We start from the raw sequence: 22,533 nt of genomic DNA, 5'->3' as shown, positions 1-22,533 counted from the left end.
TATACTTAGTAGTTTGAACTTTTTTGAAAATAACACCCAAATGTCCCAAACTCGGAAAACATTAATTTGACAAATTATTTAATGGACTTTTATCAACTAACAAAATTCTTATCATTATTGATGTTTTGTAAACATTGCCCTGTTGGAATATGGCTACTTTTGCTTCACTATTAATACAGAGTCGGCTATCTAAGTTGTTTTATATATCTGTGGGTACAACATGGACATTTTTACGTTGATAATAATTCGTTTTATCCAGTAATTTCTAAAATTAGAGTGAATTTACCTCTTACAAAAAGTAAAGGCAAAAATATTATCTGGAGCATCTCGAAAAATGTTATTGATTATTTTTTAATAAGTACCTAATGACCATTTTAAGCCGTTTAGTTTTTGTACATTTCAATACGATTACGATAATAACTTACTTAAAAATAATAATATCCATAAAATCTTCCGATATGCCCTGAATAATATTCCAGCATCTCACCTTTAAATTTTATAAGAGGTAAATTCAAACTGATTAAAAAAATTACATAGTAAAATTGATTAGTAGGAACGTACAATTTGTATATTTTTATGTTTGTACAATTTGTCAACGTTTTTAATACGTAGACAACAAATGCCCATGTGGCGCCCTCTTAATAGTTTTATACTGTTAAACATACAAGATCCACTTCACAATTTCACATGGGTCTTCAACAATGTTTCACACAATCACACGTGTTCAATCACATAATAGTTTTAAGAAAACTGCTGTGGTAATGTATTATGTTATGTTATGTAATGGTAATAGTGTAATACCACAAATACCTACCTTAGATAATTAATAATTAATAATTAATCGACAACGTCAACGACAAATATGGATGATGGATGACACAATTTGAAGCGATTTAATATAATATCGACAAAAACGAACTGGCGTTTTTCTCCTTTATTTAATGTGCGCAAACAATGCGCGGTTGCGGTACTAAATAGTGCTACACCATACTATAATACTACAGAATGTATAGAGTACTGAACTACTGACAAATGACAATAATGTTCGTAGTTCGAATGTTGACTGTGGTCTGCGTCAGTGTGTAGTGTGTACTGCGAGACCGCCTGACTCGGCATATTATGATAAAATACAGTTCGAAAACTGCAGAATGCAGATAATATATAGTTACCACAAACGACACGGTATCGGTTACGATCGTAAATTTTTAACGTAAATATTAGATATCGATATGCTAAAGAATTATTGATAATATGGGTAGCCTGGGTAGGAGTTTGACGTAGGTATTGCGCGGACTTGGACCAAAATCGGTTGGCGGTTACGATCATACCATAATTATTACCATAATGTTAATAAATTATAATATTATGATATACTTTAACGTCTTCAACAGCAGTCACTATAGCAAGGGACTAAGGGAGTAAGAGTAAGGGACTACTACTAAGCTAAACATGTTTAGCTTCACTAAACATTTTACATTTTTGCCTAACTTTTAACTTTACTGCAAACAGTAAAATATGAGGGTTCACTATTGAACATGGTTGATTGTACAATATTTTAAAATTGTTGGTGTTGTTGTTCTGTAATTATGTTGCATGTCTGCAACACAAGTACACAACACTGTATAATGTAGGAACTATAAGTAATAAATAATAATATAAGAAGTATGAATGTGAATATAAAGAATGTCGCACGACGCAATATATAGCTTATATACTCGTCAACTACAACTGACGACGGCTGCTTATCGGCTTTTCGCGGTTCAGTCTCTGATTTATAATAGAAGTTATGAATAAGAATAACATTTATGACTTATGTACTATGTCTTATTACAACAATATGAATGTATCTAATTCATACCTAATAATATTATTTGATAAATTATAATACCAACTAGGTACCAAGTAGAATAATAAAACTGTATTTATTTTAATTAAACAATATTATAATCATAATTTTATTTTTTTAGAATTAACGCCAGTCGGCTTTTTACTTAAGAGGACGCTACACCCGCATGTGTCGTCTCCGTCTTACAAGTGCGTAACATTGCAAGCGTAACATTGCAAAAACTGTTTCGGGCGGGAAAGAACCAAGAAAGATACAGTTATAATTATAACTAAGAAACGAAATTTTCACCACATAAAAAGGAGAATTTTGTCTGTGCAATATCGTTTTTATTTTTTTGATATCACTTATACAAAAAAAATTCTTATTGTTTTATAATATATTAATTTTGTGTTTTTTTAAGCAGGAATAGCTTTTTTTGTAGTTCTGATATCGAAAAAATAAAAACGATATTGCACAGACGAAGTTTTCCTTTTTATGTGGTGATCATTTCGTTTCTTAGTTATAACTGTAGCTTTCTCGGTTCTTTCCCGCGCGAAACAGTTATTGCAATGGGACGCACTTGTAAGACGGAGACAACACATGCGGATGTAGCGTCCTCTTAAGAGGACACAATATACTTCTCTCCGTCATCAACGCGGGAGAGCTCAAACGCTCTGAGGAGTGTCGACCTGGCTATGACCGCTAGGCTGCAAACGCATCTGGGCCCCCCCGCCGTATTTGTGTCGAGGGGCCCCAATATTACTAAAATTATAATATTTTACTGCTTGCAGCATTTTTTTATCATTTTATGATATAACATTTTTGGGGGCCTTTCTGAAGAAATGCATCCGAGGCTTACGTTCCTGGTCGACACTGGCTCTGAGTGAACCGGACGGATGTTGCTAGCTTAGCTACATTATGTGTTCCAAACCAACCGTATTCCCCTACAAACAGCTAATCAGAGGTGGAAACTAATTCGAATTATATATATTTGTGTATTGTGTTATTGCCGTGCGTCGTGCAGACTGCAGACCACGACGACTACAGAGACCGTTTTTTATTATTTTAATATCTTGTAATTATATAGTTTATAGTCATGCTGTCACCATCCATCAAGTTCGGAACGTGCAATATGTTATGATATAGACATTATGTTTAAATGTTGTCATTGGTTTCTTTTTCTAAATTAAGATCCTGAAAATCGAATGATGAATGTAACCACAAAATCGCCAAGTGAACAACTTGTAATCGAATATCGCACGTCGAAATCATATCTAACACACCACCTAATTTCTATTTCCTAAACGAATCAAAATCAATCCTTAACCCTCTTCTAATTACACTCACATTTTTTTTAAACAAAATCTCACTCCCCAATCCACACCACTTCCATTCCATAACACACACAGCATCATACATTTCATATATCCATATCCATATCATGTTATCTGCATATTTAATGTTATAACAGTGAGAGAAGGGAGCCACACTGCGGTGTGGAAACGGTCTTCTTCAAGGTTGAGGAGTCTACCTCGGCTGAAACGCAGTGGATGTGGGACTAACGCTAGATAGTAACAAATAACCTCATCTTGGGGAAAGAATAGATCCCTAAGGTGAAAGCTGACCGGACTCGAAAAAATACGAGCAGACGACTCGGTACTCGTGGTCCTTATTATGACGATTATGACCGAACCTCTGTGTAATTATTGACTTATAGAGCTAACCACACAGTCCACAGTTTTAAGGTCCAGAGCTATAAACATGGATATACTGTCAGTATGTACCTACTATGTTTCTACGAAATTTATAATGTCTTAATATAAAATACGTTTAATTTAGTTCTCGATTTCATTCATTTATTTTCGTTTAAAACTATTATATTAACTATAATGTTGAGATGACTGTTATTATTCTGTAAAAGTTTATTTTGATTAAAAAAAAAAAACCGTTTTTAAATACGCCACTGTGTTACAGTATAGTAGTTAATGTTGATACATTTAAGATTTTTTAATTATTATAGTATTATAGTAATAAGATAAATTAATATTAATTCCACATCCTTATCTTCTTATGTTCAGTTAATTGTCGAATAATAGTAACTTTTGGTTGAAATTAATAAAAATAAAATAACAAAGCGATAAAACTAACAAATACACGAATCAAACGAAAAACCAATAAATAATAATAATCACACTCAATAGGTATATATGTTACGGGCAAAAGTCGAAATCGGGCAAACCTCACTAATGCCCGGGCAAAACGCGAATTGCCCACAATCCTTGGGCAAAATGTCATATTTCGGCTTTTGACCGGGCAAACCTAGTTATGACCAACCTCATTTGGGCAAAACTGTATACTGACTTTTATCGTAAGGGCAATAACCTAACCTAACCGAAGTGTATTAAATACGTTCGCTAAAATTTAATACAAATAGTAATTTTTATCGTATGATATTATTACGATTATAGATGATTATAGATGATTATAGATGAAAAATGGAATTTTGTCATCACTTTATGCCAGAAACCAAATATTTCAATGCAAGGAACAATTTATTAGTAGCAATGATGTACCGAATATCGAAATACCACTGAGGACTGCTAGTACTCAAAATTCGTTAACTGGAGGACAAGGGTTTATTTTTTGTTCTTGCAAAACTAAGTGCACTACGAAACGATGCAAATGTAAACAGCAAAATATTTTGTGTAGTTCTAAATGCCATGGTTCTAATATGTGCAGCAACAAATAAACAAAAATATTATTTTTTTATTATTATTTAAATGTATTCAATTATATCTGTACAATATTTTGTGATTATTATTTTTTTGTATTTAAAATTAGTGAAGTTATTTAAGACGTTACAGTTTGGCCCTAATGAAGTTTAAATGTATTAATATTTTTAATTATTTATTTTAACATTATAAGAGTAGGTACCTAATATTATTATAATGTAAACAGCAAAATATTTTGTGTAGTTCTAAATGCCATGGTTCTAATATGTGCAGCAACAAATAATCAAAAATATTATTTTTTTATTATTATTTAAATGTATTCAATTATATCTGTACAATATTTTGTGATTATTATTTTTTTGTATTTAAAATTAGTGAAGTTATTTAAGACGTTACAGTTTGGCCCTAATGAAGTTTAAATGTATTAATATTTTTAATTATTTATTTTAACATTATAAGAGTAGGTACCTAATATTATTATATGTTAATTTTTACACGAGTACTTAATATCATTATATTTTTATTATTATTTAAGTGTATTCTATTGTTGTTCAATAATATTTATTTTACAATTATTTTTTATATTTACCTTACGATAAAAGTCAGTATACAGTTTTGCCCAAATGAGGTTGGTCATAACTAGGTTTGCCCGGTCAAAAGCCGAAATATGACATTTTGCCCAAGGATTGTGGGCAATTCGCGTTTTGCCCGGGCATTTCTGAGGTTTGCCCGATTTCGACTTTTGCCCGTAACATATATATATCATTTGGCATTTAGAAATGTATCCTCAAAAAATAAAATAAGCTTAAACATTTAAGCAAAATTAATCAAAACAAAACATTGAATTAAGGTACCATCCCACATTGGTCAGATAATCTTCTAAAAACAGTAATGATAATGATATTTTATTTTAAGCGTCTCTGTTTCAGTAAATAACATATATTAATATATTATCACGACGGTTCGCGGTTGTCGTTTGTATGTATACCGTAGAAAAATTACTCTATTTCTAAAAGTCAATAATATGTAAATTATGTACAATAAGTCAATAACAATATGTTGTGTACAAATTGGTTAGATAAATACAACATTATACATTTAATGTAATTTTAACGCAACATACCAAATATCAGTTCCTTTACTTGTGATAATACTCATGGACAAAGGACAATAATAATTATATTATACTAATGTTAAATATTATAGAAGTAGTTTAATAAGTGCCGCGTCTTTAAAAATTACATTATAATTTAACAAATTACATTTTTTTTGCTTCATATCCGTACTTAATTATACATTCAAAATACAATTAACATTATAAAATTAAAATTAAATTTGAAATTTTAGTATGCATGTTTTGCAATTTTCCACTCTCAATTTTTTATAAATTTCAAGTTGCAAATCGTAAGAGGAATTTTTTATTATACATTTCAATGTTTTTGACAGAAAGTAATATTTTTTATTGACATAAATCTAAAAAACTAAAAATATCTAATGAATTATAAAATTCTAATATAAACATTCAGTTAATATTTGATGTATTCTACGGTATATTTTTAAAGAGTTACACCAAAAACCAAAATAGATTTTTCGAAAACCTTGCATATATTCTTCCTAAATTTTTTACCCGTCACTTGAAAATTACTGCGAATTTTTTACAATCTTGCCGTCCCCCCTCCAAAGTCCCAACTAAATTTCATTTTCTACCTGACAAGATATCAAAGCATTATTTCGATTACCAATATCGTGTATTCCATGTCCTATTTTTATGCGCACCACGAATGTACAAGTGTGCACTACGATTTGAACTACGGTCTACAAAACAAAAATTAAAAAATATGCCAGCTACAAGAATATATGAGTATTTCTTGAATTTTTAAATTTAATTAATTGTATTGTATGGCTGTAATTGCCAATAAATTGGTCGTGTTTTTAGGAGGTCGATATAGGTAATTTGATATGATAAAAGTAACTTGTAAGTGTGTGAGTTCAATCTGTAATCGTTTTCGGTCAAAATTGACATTAAATATCGTAAGCAATAAACAATTATGCGGGTCATAAAATAAATTGTTGTCAATAATAATTAATTTTACTATTTTTTCTTATAGTTTATAACAAGACATATATTTTAGATAATTACCCAATCATTCCATAATTTAAAATTGTTCAGAATACATGCAACTAGTAGTATTCACTAATTGTTCATTAATTATTGTATTTTTGATTTTTTTTTTTTTTTTTTTTTTACTTTGAAATCACACATTCAAACATGAATACCAAAATACTAGTGTAAAAAAAAGGTGAAAAAAAATAAGCGAATACCAACATAGGCGTGCGCACAGGGGGTGCCGAGGGTGCCTGACTCTTCACTCAAAACAGCAAGGGCCCTAATTATTATTATTATTATTTAAGTGTAAATTTTAAAGCTTGAAAATTTCAAGTAGGTATTATAAAACAGTATTAATATGTTTTTATTTTTACGAAAAAATAAGAATTCCCATCGAACAGAATCATACTGTGTTCTATAACATTACATATAAATATATAACATTTTTGTTGTAGTTTTAAATGGTTTACTCAGTTCGCTGATAATATTGTCGAATTTCATAGAAAATTTTGATGTAATATTTATTTTATTACAATGTATAAAATAAAAAAATTATTTTTAGTGCATTATATATATATATATATATATTTCCAATTTGCCGCCTCCCCCCTCCATCATTCCTAAAATTATTTATAAAACATATTTAAATATACAATTTATTATATTATAATATTATATTAAAAAATATACATTATTAATGAACATTAAATTACAAATATTGCTTGTTCTTCAAAATAGTCAAATCTATCCCGAGTTTCTCGAATAAGATTAATAAGCAATGTATATAACTTTGAAGCAGTACCAATATCAATTGCAGTACCTTGTAAAGTTTTGTTAGTTATATTAAACTGTTCTAATACATATGTCCAAAACACGGTCAAAAATGCGGTTTCCAAAGATTGTAAACTTTTAAAAAGACCTTTGGCTTCGTTTCTGGTAATGCATTTTTCGTTTTCATTATTCTTAATAAGTGATAATGAGTTTATTATTTCTGACCATGATGCATTTAAAGCTCTACATGCATCCGCGCGAGCCGACCATCTAGTTATTGATAAGGATTTAAGTGTGTATGAATTTTGCTTCATATTGTCGTGTAAAATATTCCATCTATGAGTAGATGCTGTGAAAAAATTGTAAAGTTGTTGAATAAGTCCAAAAAATGAAGATGCATCACTACAACATTCTGCGGCAGATGTTCCTACTAGATTTAAAAAGTGTGCAGCGCATGGTACAAAATAAGCTAAGGGGTTTAATACTTTTATTCGGGCCTGCAAACCTGCTAACCATTTATCGGGATCGGTTTCAAAAAAAATTGGAAGTAAATGTTCGGATTTATTGAAATTTTTTTCTGTGTCTACATTTTTTTCAGAATTATTATCAATAATTGTATTTATTTCAACTTGTTGGGTTTCTACTTCTATGCTTTCACCACTATTCGAATCAGGATTTTTTTTTAAATACGTATGCAATTTTGGAGTTTTATTTAAAATATTTTTTTCTTTTTCGTTTTTTAATTTCGACAATCTTTTGTACTCATGTCCACTTAATCTTTTCCTACCATCACTCCATCAGCCATTGTTACAACTTATAACCTAGTTTAATTAAAATAAAATCTCTAAGAAAATTTACGTACAAAATAATTTTATAATAATTAAGTTATAAATTCACAAATTACCTGTCGTCAAGATTAAAAATTTTACTGCCCGTGTATCGTCCGTGTGTACCGTGTGTCCACTGTCCAACAATTCAGTAATGACTAATGCAGTTTATATAAAATTGAATACCCATTATTATTAAAAGAATTGGAATAAAAGTTAAAGACGGGCGGATCCATAACGATAAGCGGGTATTTCCCTGTCATTATATAACTATAAACTACGCTGTTTGTCTGTCTTTACCGAACCCGTTTGAATGCGCGCATGTTTTGTTACCTATGTGCTCGTACTGTGTTGCGTATATGTGTATAATATAGTAGGTACATGTAGATAGATGTTTAATTTTGTACGAACAAAAAATTAGTTATAAGTTTGAATTCATCAAATGAAAAATACTTATTGTAATTTTGTAAAAAAATATCGTTAAAATTTGCCGCCCTCCAAATGTTGCCGCTCTAGGCCCGGGCCTATAGGGCCTGTGCCTAAATACGCCCCTGACAGGTAGCGTGTCCGTTTCAGCTTATCACCTAACACAATTAACACATTGGTAAGTTTTTGATCTTCAATATGGGAGGTATTAAAAGTTAAATCCACAGATATATTTAAGTATTTTTAATATGCTATTGTAATTAACGGTTCTGGGTCAATCGACCGACAACCATTCGACCGACAGGACAATCGACCGACATCCAAAATATCGACAAGAAAATCAATCGACTAGGTCAATCGACCGACAACCAAAATACCGAAATTAATATTATAAGTACATAGTAATTTCATTTCATTTATTTTAAAAATATTTTTATAAATATCGTATAGTAATAATATTTAATAATAAAAAAAAATCGTCTTTAAATATAATTTAATCAGGAACTTATGTCATATATATTATATATATTACTGAAAGTTTTGAAAATTGGCACATGTCTCTTTTAATAAAATAAAGACAACTAATAAAGCAGTTTAAACCAAAATTATCGGATATTATGCCGGGTCCACCTCCACACCACACAGAGACGACAAAAGTAAAACAAAACAAAAACTTTGTGTTTTTCAACAAAATCAAAACATTTTTAAAACAATTTTGTTTTTTCCAACAAATTGTTCGTGTTTTGAAAAACAAAGTCGTATCCCGAGCGGTGTCGGTAAACATCAAAAGGTTTTGGTTTTGTTGTTGTTTTTGCGAACACTGTCGAACGTGTGTGGACATATTTTCAAAACAACCAACAGGCAATATTTTTTATCGGGATTTCACGGGCAGTACAAATTTGGTTGTTTATAAATATATATTTATTATATAACTAAAACATCTTTTAATCTTATCATTTATTTTTTTACTTTGTAACTGTAGGTAAATATACCCAGCACTCAACATAAATAAATCTTCATCGTTTACAATATCTCTTTTCAATTTCCACATTTTCACTCAGAGTAACAAAATTTAAAAAAACTTGTAAATACGAAGAGTTTAGAAAGCTAGAACTCTGAAGACAGACTGAATGACCACGGATGAACGAAATAAAACGACGAGTTTATATTTCTGTATGGATAGTTGAAAACAAAAACAAAACACGAACAAATTTTTGAATTTTGTTCATGTTTTGTTTAATTTTTACTCAGTATGGACACATGTTTTGTTTGTGTTTTATTTTTTTCAAACTTCAAAAAGAAGGGTTTGAGTTTGGTTTTTGTTTTGTTTCTGTGTCGTCTCTGTGTGGACCCGGCATTAGAACGTAATAGAAATAAGTTGGTCATTAAATGAATTAGTTGTCAAAGGGTATTTAATGGTTAAAGATAAAAATAGAGAAAATCTCTTTTATTGGAATTGTGAAAAAATAAGTTCTATATAAACGCAAAGGACGTGCGTCCACATACTCCACAATTCTAATTGATGGAAGACATATAAGTTAAGGACTGACAATAATCATAATCATGCTCCAGAAACTAGTCAAGCTGCAATTTCTATTGCAAATTCTATATTAAAAGGTAAATAAGAAATGCAATTATTTTTATTTATATTTTTTTTAGTAATATTATATAATTAACTTAATAATTTTAAGATACAGCCCGCGGTTCTACAACAAATAAACTGGCACAAATTATATATTATTAAATGTATATGACATAAGTTCCCGATTGAATTATATTTAAAGATTTTATTTATTTATTTAAAAATGTATGTATTTATTTTTTTTTTTTTTTGTAAAGAGAACTCGTGGCAACATAGGCCATTGGGTGTGGGGTGGTACGGTAGGGGTTATTTTTGTATATTTGTTTATAGGTTTTTAAGTGGGTAGGGTTGTAACACGTGTTTGTGTATGCGTGGCAAGGATATGTTGCTAAAAATCCCGGGTGGTCACCCATCCGGGAGCTAGCAACTGCGGCCGGTACGTACGCTCAGTGCGTTTCCACAGATTGAGCGTACGACCGCGCCTCACCGCGCCACATTAAAAATTTATTATTATATATTATTACTATAAAATATTTATAAAAATCTTTTTAAAATAAGTGAAATTAAACTACTATATGTACTTATAATATTATTGACGGTATTTTGGTTGTCGGTCGATTGTCCACCTTCCGTAATTAATACAATAATATACCGCGTGTGTAAAACATAGCAATATTTTCACTTATAGTTTCCCGTCGAATCGATTGTCGTTAAAACTAATCAAAAGAAAATCAAAAATTATATTAGTCATGCAAGACTGTAGAAGGGACAATAATCGTTATATTAAAAAACAAACAATACGCAATACATGAGTCGTGTGTGGCCGGCTTAATGACCTAACCTTTTATTTAGTATGTCATCGACGCTAGTTAGTTATCGTTTTAATAGTTGGGATTGTACATACAATATCGTATAGATATGAGTTTAATCGAAGTAAATAAATCTAAAATCAGTTGAAAACTGTCAAAATCCTGCAACTGCTGCAAGTATATTTTTCAAAGGCGCAGGAAAAACAAAACAAGAAATTAAGGAACATAGGGAATTTTCACACAAAATCGGTTTTAATTTTAGTGTAAGGTGTAACTAAAACAAATGACCGTAGGTACATGACATTTTCACTAAATGTTCGGATGTAACATGTTTCCACCATAAGTAGACCTTTCCTTTTTCCACCAATACCCGTTTCCACCAAAGGTGTATCTTTCACTTTTCCACTAATATCCGTTACCACCAAATGAGATCTACCTATAATTAAACCACGGTTAATTCACCAAAATAATTTGTATACTACGCTTATATTAAAATCTTTAATACAGCAATAAGTTTATTTAAAATACTAATGCTGGATTGAAAAAATGATATATTAGTATATTTAGTTATGTATATATATTTATATATACATCAAATTATCTATTTACTATCTACTTATATATTATATAATTGGTTGATATTTTTTTTTTCAATCGTATAGAACTATAGAATATAGTTGTATACAATAATTGTTTTTGTAAAAACGTGGTAAATAATTTTATTTGGTGGAAACGGATATTGGTGGAAAAGGGAAAGATACACTTTTAGTGGAAACGGTTATTGGTGGAAAAGGAAAAGGTACACTTTTGGTGGAAACGGGCATCGCCCTGAATGTTTATATTGGCATTTTCTATACACCATAAAATTAAATTTTTTACGTATTTTGTTAAAATTCAAACTTTGAATGCTTATAAAAAAAAGTCATCCCTATGTATTTTTAATATTATTCAACTGCTAGGTATTGTGACAATTTGTTAGGCGCCTCGTATTACATTTTCAAGCTTTTCTACTCAACAAATAAATTTTTATCGATATTAATTTGTAAAAAAACTAATAATGATCGAAAATTACATATGCCTATAAATAGTTCAACTTAAGTCGAAAATTTTTGAAAATTGCATGGTGGATAGAATATACTTATATAAACATTTGGTGAAAATTTCATGTATTTCATAGTCATTTGTTTTAAATAAGTTACATCAAAAACCAAAATCGATTTTGTGGAAAACTGATTGTGCGTGAAAATTCCCGTTTTTTCCTTAATTTTTAGTTTATTTATCCCGATTATTAAGAAAAATATTAAGAACTTTTTACTTTCGACCCCCTCCCCTTCTAAAAACTTCAAATTTGGACGTTACTGATCCACTAAAAATAGCAATCCAAAAACCACAGTTTGTTTCTAGAAAATGATCATTGAAAAATATAATGCAAGATCGTTTTAAAGTATTTTAAAAATCGATTAATGAGGAAATAGTGAATAATTAACCTAATATTGGAGCAATTAGGTAATCACACCTATTTTTTTTAAATTGTATAATATTATGACATATACTACAATTTTTTTTTAGATACATCATTTTCGACCCACATTTAGGAACTGACTATTCCAATCCGGATACTTCATCATCCTTATAATAAATTGTATTTATATATAGGTATTGTAGCAAAGAAATTCCTAACATTGACTGAGAACAATTAAAATCTAAAAACTTCTTTTTCTAAAACATAAGAAAAAAAATCATGTTAGCCCAGATGAACATTATGGTCGAACCGCTACTCGAGAAAGGAAAAATGTCTAAAAAATCATTACAAATATTAGAAAATTTAAATATTAAAAGAAGATGTTATCAATTTCTTGCGATTAGATAGAAGTGGTCGCTTAAATATTGAAACACAAACTAGACAACAGGCTAACTCTCAAATTTGGCATTCTGAACGAAGAAATAGACTTACTACGTCATATTTTGCTCATGTTTGTAAATTACGACCAACTACGTCTTGTAAAAAAACAATTTACGATATACTATACCGAACATTTTTTTCTAAGGCAACTGATTATGGTAAAGCCACCAAACCAGAAGCTATTGTTGCATTAACAAACATTAAAATGCATAAAGTTAATCCATATGAACTTATCATTGATGAACATTTTCCTTACTTAGCAACAACTACAGGTAATATATAATTTGGAAAATCATTATATATTTTATCAAAATCCAAAATAAACATTAAAATACTAATTAATAATTTTTTTTTGTATAATACACAGATGGTATAATTAATGATGATTTCTTAGTTGAAATCAAATGTCCAATCAAGTCAGAGATTCAAATTTCAATTCGGAAGCGATAAGCAGTAAAAAAGTGAGTAACTATAATATTATACTATCCTATAATATCTGTACCAAATTGAGTTATTAATATATTAGAATTTTAGTATAAAGACATGTAAAAGATTTTCATTACTTTTTTATAATATATTTTTGTATAGCTGTTATTTTGTCGTCTCGATGACAATGGAACGATGAATTTAAAATTGATCATCATTCATCACCATATTATTATAAAATCTAGCGATAAATGCACATTTCTAAACGAAAATTCTGTTATTTCGTCGTCCACTCAAAAAATTGGACGGAAATATAATTAATAAATTACGATGAATCGTTCTGGGGCAACAAAATTATTGGCAAGTTAAAAATCATTAATCCAAATGTTGTGGTTTAATTAATTATTACATATCATTAATCAATAAATGTGTTCTGTGGGTACCTACAAAATTTAATTTTAATTTTTATACATTATATGAATACGAACAAAGCAACAATGAACATGTTTAGTTTATACAGATTGTTTTTTTTACTTAGGTTCTGCAAATTGCAATAATATAAATAATTATAGTATTACTATACTAACTTACTTATTTTAATTTTAAACATGATAATTTATCATGATTTTAAACATAATACCTACATAAAATATGAAGTTGATTGTTGTACATAATATTTATTAAATAAATACCTAGTACTTCAATATTTATTACCTAATCAAAACTATTTAAAATGTTGCTAATAGGCGCACAACGTCATCTCTTGAGCGTTGCATTTTTTTCACTTTTAAGCTGGTTACACACGGAGCGGTTTAGCCGCGCGCGGTCGCGGATTCTTTTTGAGACTGCGTCCGCGACCGCATCCGCGCCTTATTTACACACGAGGCGGAATGACCGCGCGCGGCCGTGGATTTCGACCGCTATCACGTCCGCGACCGCGTCCGCGGTTTGCTTACACACGAAGCGGATTATGAATGCGGTTTATTTATATGACAAATCCGCTGGAAAAAACCGCGGCGGTTGGCGGACGATCCGCCTCGTATGAATATAGCTATTGGAAATCCACAGTTTAATTTTAGCTAGCGGATGCGGTCGACCGCCCGAAAATTGAACAAGCGCGATTCCAGGCGGTCGACCGCGGTCGTCCGCTAGCCATTTTTCTTCGTTTGAATATACCCATTTAAATATAGGTGTTTAATTTTTAAAGAAAAACCGCGGCGGATAAAAACCGCGACCGCGCGCGGCTAAACCGCTCCGTGTGTAACCAGCTTTTACCACGACGCGCGACGGTCTCTAAATACAAAAATATATTGGAAGTATTAGCTAGTGGGATAAATAGATAGTGGAACAATTGGTCATTGGGAACTAAAATACACAGACTTCTTTAATAAGTATAGAAGTCTGTGCTAAAATATGAACTTTCTTGGATTGGAATAAAATTTAAGCTACAGAATTTTTGGATGTTTAATGGATTCAAACAAATTGGAACAACTGTTTTGTGGAGCAAAAGGTTGTGATCCAGCATTAAGCCTTTAATCTTTTACTATGCATTATGTGATATCACTGACTATATCAGTCACTTATATAGTAAGTTATAATATGTGGCGGCCAAGTATAAATAATGCTTTAATTTGTATGTCTTGTCCTTAGATAATAGTTTAATATCAATAATACAGTCTTGTCAATTTTAGTATCAACTATCAATGATTCAGTTTTGGACGTCTAATATAAGTAACAAGCTTTGAGCAATAATTATAAGTTGAAAATTAAATAGTGTTAATTATTATGTATATGAATAATGAATCGACTATACACGACACGGACTTTTAAACACGTACATTCAGCTAATTGGTTTATTCCAGTCTTCATGACTTACAATTCCATGTCTCTATGCATTCTATCTCATACGTAAATAAATAATGATGATAAAATATTCATTGGTATTTTAATTATATAGTGTGTACACCAGCAGCACTACACCACTACAATATTAATAATAAATAATTATATAGGTGTATTATTATCACTATTGTTATTTGTTTGTGTACATTGTTCAGTACTATTTCTTGAAGGAGGTGCGAGTAGTTTCATTTTAAATATTACAATTTGCTCTTGGTAGTATTTTAATCGTCCGTGGTGGCTATTTTAACGAACCGTCGAGTACGGTTTAAGCTGTTGCTATACCTGTGGATTTTATTTTATTCTACAATGGACCTATCTACTATTATGAAAGATAAATTGAACGCTGGTGACAATGTAGTGGCGGTAATTAGTAGCTAATTATTAAATTTATACTTAAACTTATGTATGAATATTCAATCATACTTTCTTAACAAATGTCTCCATTACTTAGCTCCATGAAGGTGTACTGTTGCAAGGCTGGTCTCCCAAGGCTCACCGATTATTAGCCTTGGTTGAACGTAATCTATCATTTGGATTGTTTATATTTACAACATCAAGAAATCCACCACAAGCATTTACAGACCTCACAATCAACTTTGTTGTGCCCATTGATAATGATTTCAAATGTGATATAGGTAAACACTATTAATTTCCTATCTTAGAACATACCATTTATGGAATATTTTGGTAAAATCCTTTTTAAATGTGATTATTTATGAGTAACCAAGTATAAATATTACTTGTAAAATAGATATTATTTATAAATTATTAAAATTAATTATAACTATATCATGTTTAGATTCATTGTCAGCAGAATCTAACTCTGATATTTATATTAACTTATCAGCACGGAATTTAAAATTATTTATGGGAATGGATTCAGGTCATGAAACTAATCATTTTTTTAATGAATTATCTAGATCAATGGACCGTTAGTATTTAACTCTAAATAATAATATTTCATGATTTAATAATTACTATAAAATATTCTATTTTCTTACAGTTTATTTGAAAAATCAACAGACACTGGATTTTCAATGGTTGAAAAAGTATAATATAAATGATATTGACTTGGAATTAGGTTTGATGATGAATATCAATGGTGATAATACATCTAATAGTATAATAACAGCTAATGTATACCTAATATTTCATGTTTATTAAAAGTATTATTAGTAATTTAATTATGTATTATATTTAAAAGATGGCTGTTTCTGAAAATGATTTATCATTTCCAACTGGAACACATACAAGTTCTCGAGAAAGTGTTATACAGCGACAAATGATTTTGAGTGAAGAACAATATACTAATGCACAAAATTTTCGGTCATTATCATTTTTCATACAATTTAACTTTATATTTATATTTATTTATTTTTTAGTATTTATATTGGCACTTGGAATGTCAATGGCCAACCCACATTGTCTTCACTAAATGATTGGCTAACTTGTGATTCTGAACCGCCTGATATTTATGCCATTGGTTTTCAAGAACTTGACCTAAGTAAAGAAGCTTTTCTTTTTAATGATTCTCCACGAGAAGAAGAATGGTTGTAAGTTGATTATAAAATTTAATATTTTTGATTATAATCAGACTTCACTACTTGTACTTTAAGCATATCAAAACTTTATATTATTGATTTATCAACCTAATATATTCTAACATATGAACATTTCTATTATATTTAATTGAATGGACAGTCAATTAGTCAATCACTGCTGTTATAGTATGTTAACTTATATGTATTTAAAGACACTTGTGTAAATTCAAATTAAGTATAAAACAACAAATTTCGTTAGTATTTATGAAAAATAACCTATTTTATTTAATAATTTACACCTATAATTCTATAATTAGTTACTACATTTTTTTTTTTTTTTTAATTGAATTAATTTATGATCTATACAATGATTAAATAAGTGATAATGATTTTAAAATGAGGCAGTGAAAGAAAAAAAATACATTGAATAAGAATTTCACATTTTAAGCTTCTAGGCATGGGTAATAATTTTAGAGAGAAATACAAATATATATGAATAGTGTGATGTATGTTGAATGTTGATATCTCTGGGCCATTCGATTTTCAGGCGTCTGGCTGGGTTTTCCATAAGTGCATTGGAATTAAGTTGAGTGATTTGAATGGTATTCTATACTATCTACTACAATGCTACATCATTATGTAATGTAATAATTATGACTTACAAAGGACTTTAACAATCATGCAGAGACAGATAGCTTGGAATATTTGTATGAATTTTGTGTTTGATTAGTGTTATCCCAGAGAGTGATTCTGTATGACTTATAGATAGGTTATGCCGTAACCGTTACGGTTTTAATTTTAGGAGAAAATTATTATATTATACAGTGAAACCTCGGTATCTCGAAGTTTCTGTATTTCGAATTTTTTGTTCAGTCCCGATCATTCAGTATTGGACTTAAGTATTAAGTTATTTCGATATATCGAATTTCCATAAGTCGAAGTCATTATCCGGTACCCAACGCCTATTATGATTCACTAACTCGAATATATGACAGATTAGATAACGTAGAAAATTCCCAGACTATTAAATATAAGATAAATGATAGAGCTTATACACACAACGTTGTATATAATAATGTTGATATTTATATAGTTTAGTTAGTGACCGATAACGACGATAAAGTTACATGGACTCTTCTGATTTTATTTAGTCGTAATTCTGTCGTTTGTACTTATTCGTGATTTTAATTAAATATATGTTTTGTGTTATATTTCATTAAGACGTGTGTTTTTTCTTTACAATGTCAAATAAACGATCTTTGAAGTGCTTAAATGTTGGTGACAAATTAAAAATTATAAAAGAAGTTGAAAAAGGTGTGAAAAGAAAAAAAGATATTGCGACAGATTTCAATATTCCTGCTAACACTTTGTTATCAATTTGACATCATTTTTTAGACAATGTATGCTTACCCAAATGACAAATACTAATATAACATAATATGTATGCAATGTATAAATACACATTTTTCCCAATAATTAAAAATTTTTATTTTAAAATTTTATTTATGTTTTAAATTCCCTCGCTAGCTAGAAGTTTCGATACATCAAATTTTTTTTTTAGTCCATTACGACTTTAAGATACCGAGGTTTCAGTGTAGTAGAATTTAAGAATTTAATTTTTATATAAAAATCTTTAAGTGACTTTTAAGTTAATAATAAATTTTTTTTAAATATAAATAATTGAATGTATTTTTATTATTAATTAGACAAGCAGTAACAAAAAGTCTAAATTCCAATGGTAATTATAAAAAAGTGTCATTAGTTCGATTGGTTGGAATGATGCTTATAGTGTTTGTTAAAAATAAACACATGGAACATGTCAAAAATGTTGCTACTGATACTGTTGGTACTGGAATTATGGGCAAATTGGTAAATTTTTATTTAAATATTAAGAAACAATCATAATTATTAAACTTTATTGTAGGGAAATAAAGGTGGAGTTGCAGTTCGCATGGATTTCCATAATACTTCTTTATGTTTTGTAAATACACATTTAGCAGCCCATGTTGAAGAATATGAAAGACGAAACCAAGATTATCAAAATATATGTTCAAGAATGGTATTTTCAAATTTTACACCGCCAAAAACTATTAAGGATCATAAGTGAGTAACACATACACAAAAAAAATTAAAAATCAATAGTTATTTTAAAAATATAACTTTCAGACTGAGTGCATTAAAATGTATTAAAATTTTATAATTTACTATTATAATTTTTTCAATTTTTTTTTTGTTTTAGTCAAGTTTATTGGTTTGGTGACCTCAATTATAGGATAACTGAATTGGATCCAATATCTGTAAAAGATTTAGTACGCAAAAATAATTTTAAAAACGTTTTAGAAGCAGATCAACTAAAGCAACAACATCGGGCAGGAAATGTCTTTAAAGGTTATAAGGAGGGTTCAATTAATTTCCTTCCTACCTATAAATATGATCCGGGTACCAATGACTGGGACAGCAGGTATGTTTTATATTTGTTATGTGTAAATGATAAATTATAATTATAGTATAAAATACATTAATTTGTGTATATTTGATAAGTGAGAAGAATCGTGCTCCTGCATGGTGTGACCGAATATTATGGCGAGGCAATTCAATTAAACAACTTGCTTATAGAAGTCATCCTAATTTATTGATCAGTGATCACAAACCAGTCAGCGCATTATTTGAATCTGAAGTAAATATCTATTTAATTTTGGTAGTTTTAAAATTAAACTTGATTAGGTAGGTTATTTAAATTAAACTTGATTAGGTAAAAGTTGTTGATTTGACAAAGTACAGAAAAATTCATGAACATATAATGAAAAAATTAGACAAAGCAGAAAATGAATATTTACCTCAAGTTATGGTTGATAACACTGAAATAATTTTCCACAAGGTGAAGTTTATGGAACCTCAATTAAAAGAACTTACAGTTGCCAATACTGGACAAGTTCCTGTACAGTTTGAATTTATTAAAAAATTAGATGATTCTACATATTGTAAAGAATGGTTGCGAATTGAGCCTTTTATGAGTTTTATTGATCCTGGTAAATTTTTAAAGTACCTATTTAATGTCAGATAACATAATAATAAAATAATAATTTTTTAGGTGAAAAATGTGATATTACTTTAGAAGTCTTGATTGATAAAAAATCATCATACAAAATGATCAGTGGTCAAGACAAGTTGTATGATATTTTAGTATTACATTTAGAAGGCGGAAAAGATATCTTTATAACTGTTACAGGTATATAACTCAAGTAACAATAATGTTTTCTCAATAATTTAGACTGAATTATTTAGGTAACTACGAGCGAAGTTGTTTTGGTTGTTCATTAGAAACACTTTGCTATTTGAAAGTTCCTATTATAAATATACCATTTGGGAAACTTATGGAACTGGTAAGTAATAATTAATATATTATACTTGTTTTTCATTTATCTATATTTAAGGTTTATTTTCTCTCGTGGTGATAATTTTTAATGTATATTTTTAAGGAAAATAATAAAAGCAATATGACTTCGGATCCTTACCCAGTACCTAAAGAAGTATGGTATCTTGTGGATCATTTATACAGACATGGTCTTAAACAAGAACATTTATTTGAACAATCTGGTCTCAGATCTGAATTTATCCAGATACGAAATTGGTTAGATAATGGATCGCCAGATGCTTTACGTATGGTTTGATAAAATAACTTATAAAAAAATTTAACATTAACTATTATTTTTTAAATCTTATTTCAGCTGGTAGTGTGCATTCTGTAGCTGAAGCTCTATTAATACTATTAGACAGTACATCAGAACCGATAATACCATATAATTTGCATGCAACTTGTTTATCTGCAGTATCTTATTACAGTCAATGTAAACAAGTCAGTATTGTTTTATTATTCAATTGTAATTTATTTTCATTTTTTAATTTATATTCTATTATTCAGATTATTTCTCAACTACCGGAGAGAAGTAAAAATGTATTTTTATACCTTTGTGCATTTCTTCAAGAATTATTGAATCATGTTAATGATAACAAATTAGATGTTAAAACTATCGGTTAGTTAGTTTTATATATATTTTTTTAAATTAAGCATCACAGCTCTTTAAATCCCTACACCATTCTGCTACTTAAGTATTATTTAGTATTTTCTTATTTTACTTGATTAATGTTTCCATTTTCTACAAAACATACCCTAACCAATTGATTGGATCCTGTCATTTAATTTAACATTCATATATTACCAATGGTAACTTACTAATGGTATTTATTTATGACATTTTAAATAAATTTTAAATAATTAAAACTTAATCAATGTTATACTGATTCTAGCATCTGTTTTTGGTGAAATATTTATCCGAGATCCTCCCAGATCCCGTTCAGATAAATCTGGCAATACTAGAACTTCTATGTCAAGGAAGAAGACCAATTTTGTATACCATTTTCTAGTCAATGATCAAAGTGATCTAATAATCAATACATCATTTTAGATGTTAAGTAATATGATCATTGATCATGTCTTGTAGTTATTAACAAAACATTTTAATCATCACAAATTGATTTTAATTTAAAAAATTTTGTAAAAAAATTGACCTTTTTAAATTAAATAAAGCTTAAAATGAACATGATCTTAAAAGCAAATGCTTGGTATAAAAATTATGTATAGTATAAATTATTTACTAAGCATAATAACTAATATTTTAAGACTTAAAAGGTTGAAATGTATTTTTATTATTATCTGGCATAAATTATGTGTGCCTATTTATTTATTTAGATAAAATTATATTCTTCAATACTCTTAAATCTTATCATTATTATTATTTATAATAATCTATTAATATTTCCAAATGGTAAAAGTTAAATATTAATTTAAGTCGCAATATCTTTTGGTTTACATTTTCAACAGTAAAACATGCCTAACATTCAGGGCTGGAAAAAGTTACTGGCCCTAAAAATATTCCCATTATTATATATAATCACTTTTATCATGTGCAATATTAAACGGGCTTATATTTACTATACATTAATATATTATATTTAAACGTGTTCTCATTATATTTATATTATTTAGTATTATATGTGTGAAGTAGTAGGGTTACTCTACGTATTTGTGGTACAAACTTCCCCATCCCCTCTAATCTAAACTTAAAATGCTTATAAAAAAATAAATAAATATTCGTTCAATATTTAGAAATAAATAAATCTTAGACAATTTTAATTAATAATTTAAAGTAAAAGTAAAAGTTTTCAAACAAAATCATCACCATAGGGAAATACAGTAGATTTTTTTTTATTTACAAAAAAATTGACTGATAAATTTAATGTGGCCAGCTTAACATACTATTTGTGCTTTTAATACAATACTAATAATAAAATGTATTTTACTGCTTTTATTTGTACACTGTATACTAAATAACCATTCATGCTGTTTTTAATAATTTTAAATTATGTATTATTATTTTTTTTTTTTTGCTCTTGCTATTTGTGTACTTATTGAAATAATTTTATTTTTAGCTTATAGTTTTCCTCTGTGATAATTATATTATATACCTGTCTGTTTAATTTATTTTAGACGACTTTTGTTTATAAATAAAAAAATATATTTATTTATTTATCAAATATAATCATATTTATTTTGATTTCTGTTAGTTTTTACCAATATTCCTTTTTTAACATTTTTGAGATACTTAAGCATGAATCAACAGT

The 22,533-nt window shown here is 28.8% G+C and overlaps 3 protein-coding genes and 1 pseudogene across 6 annotated transcripts in view; 2 read left to right on the top strand and 2 right to left on the bottom strand.

Annotated features, from left to right (window-relative positions):
• Positions 1 to 8,452, bottom strand: part of Lerp (lysosomal enzyme receptor protein) — a 29,681-nt gene extending 21,229 nt beyond the window's left edge. The window contains exon 1 of one of the 4 annotated variants that reach the window (XM_089228066.1): positions 8,340 to 8,452. Coding sequence is in view for 1 of the 4 variants with exons in the window: in XM_089228063.1 (XP_089084189.1) it covers positions 426 to 445 (20 nt within the window). In the remaining 3 variants the exon portion in view is untranslated. Of the gene's footprint in view, positions 1 to 5; positions 25 to 425; positions 561 to 814; positions 1,111 to 8,339 lie in introns of those variants that run through there. The other 3 variants (XM_089228064.1, XM_089228063.1, XM_089228069.1) reach the window with 3 other exon arrangements.
• On the bottom strand, positions 7,369 to 9,244 carry LOC149055273 (uncharacterized). The gene is made up of 3 exons (XM_089229531.1): positions 9,221 to 9,244; positions 8,340 to 8,398; positions 7,369 to 8,227 (listed from the first exon to the last, which is right to left on the bottom strand). The coding sequence occupies exons 1-3, from the start codon at positions 9,242 to 9,244 to the stop codon at positions 7,369 to 7,371; spliced, it is 942 nt and encodes a 313-aa protein (XP_089085657.1).
• A 61-nt stretch (positions 9,245 to 9,305) lies between these two features.
• LOC149055272 (uncharacterized) lies at positions 9,306 to 13,806 on the top strand (annotated as a pseudogene).
• Positions 13,807 to 15,055: 1,249 nt separating this feature from the next.
• Positions 15,056 to 22,466, top strand: Ocrl (Oculocerebrorenal syndrome of Lowe). Its single transcript, XM_015524381.2, has 17 exons — positions 15,056 to 15,673; positions 15,762 to 15,945; positions 16,110 to 16,241; positions 16,314 to 16,447; positions 16,515 to 16,636; positions 16,693 to 16,863; positions 18,558 to 18,720; positions 18,776 to 18,954; positions 19,091 to 19,312; positions 19,393 to 19,528; positions 19,604 to 19,880; positions 19,943 to 20,080; positions 20,137 to 20,234; positions 20,331 to 20,511; positions 20,580 to 20,707; positions 20,774 to 20,885; positions 21,160 to 22,466. The coding sequence occupies exons 1-17, from the start codon at positions 15,617 to 15,619 to the stop codon at positions 21,315 to 21,317; spliced, it is 2,592 nt and encodes an 863-aa protein (XP_015379867.2). The 5' UTR covers positions 15,056 to 15,616; the 3' UTR covers positions 21,318 to 22,466.
• Positions 22,467 to 22,533: the final 67 nt, after the last annotated feature.

This window comes from Diuraphis noxia, unplaced genomic scaffold (genome assembly GCF_037042655.1).
Source record: "Diuraphis noxia isolate RWA-SAM2 unplaced genomic scaffold, SU_Dnox_SAM2 contig0005, whole genome shotgun sequence".
In the NCBI taxonomy this organism is placed as follows: Eukaryota; Metazoa; Arthropoda; class Insecta; order Hemiptera; family Aphididae; genus Diuraphis; species Diuraphis noxia.
The sequence above is the reverse complement of the archived record's forward strand: the minus strand, read 5'-3'. Positions and strand labels throughout refer to the sequence as shown.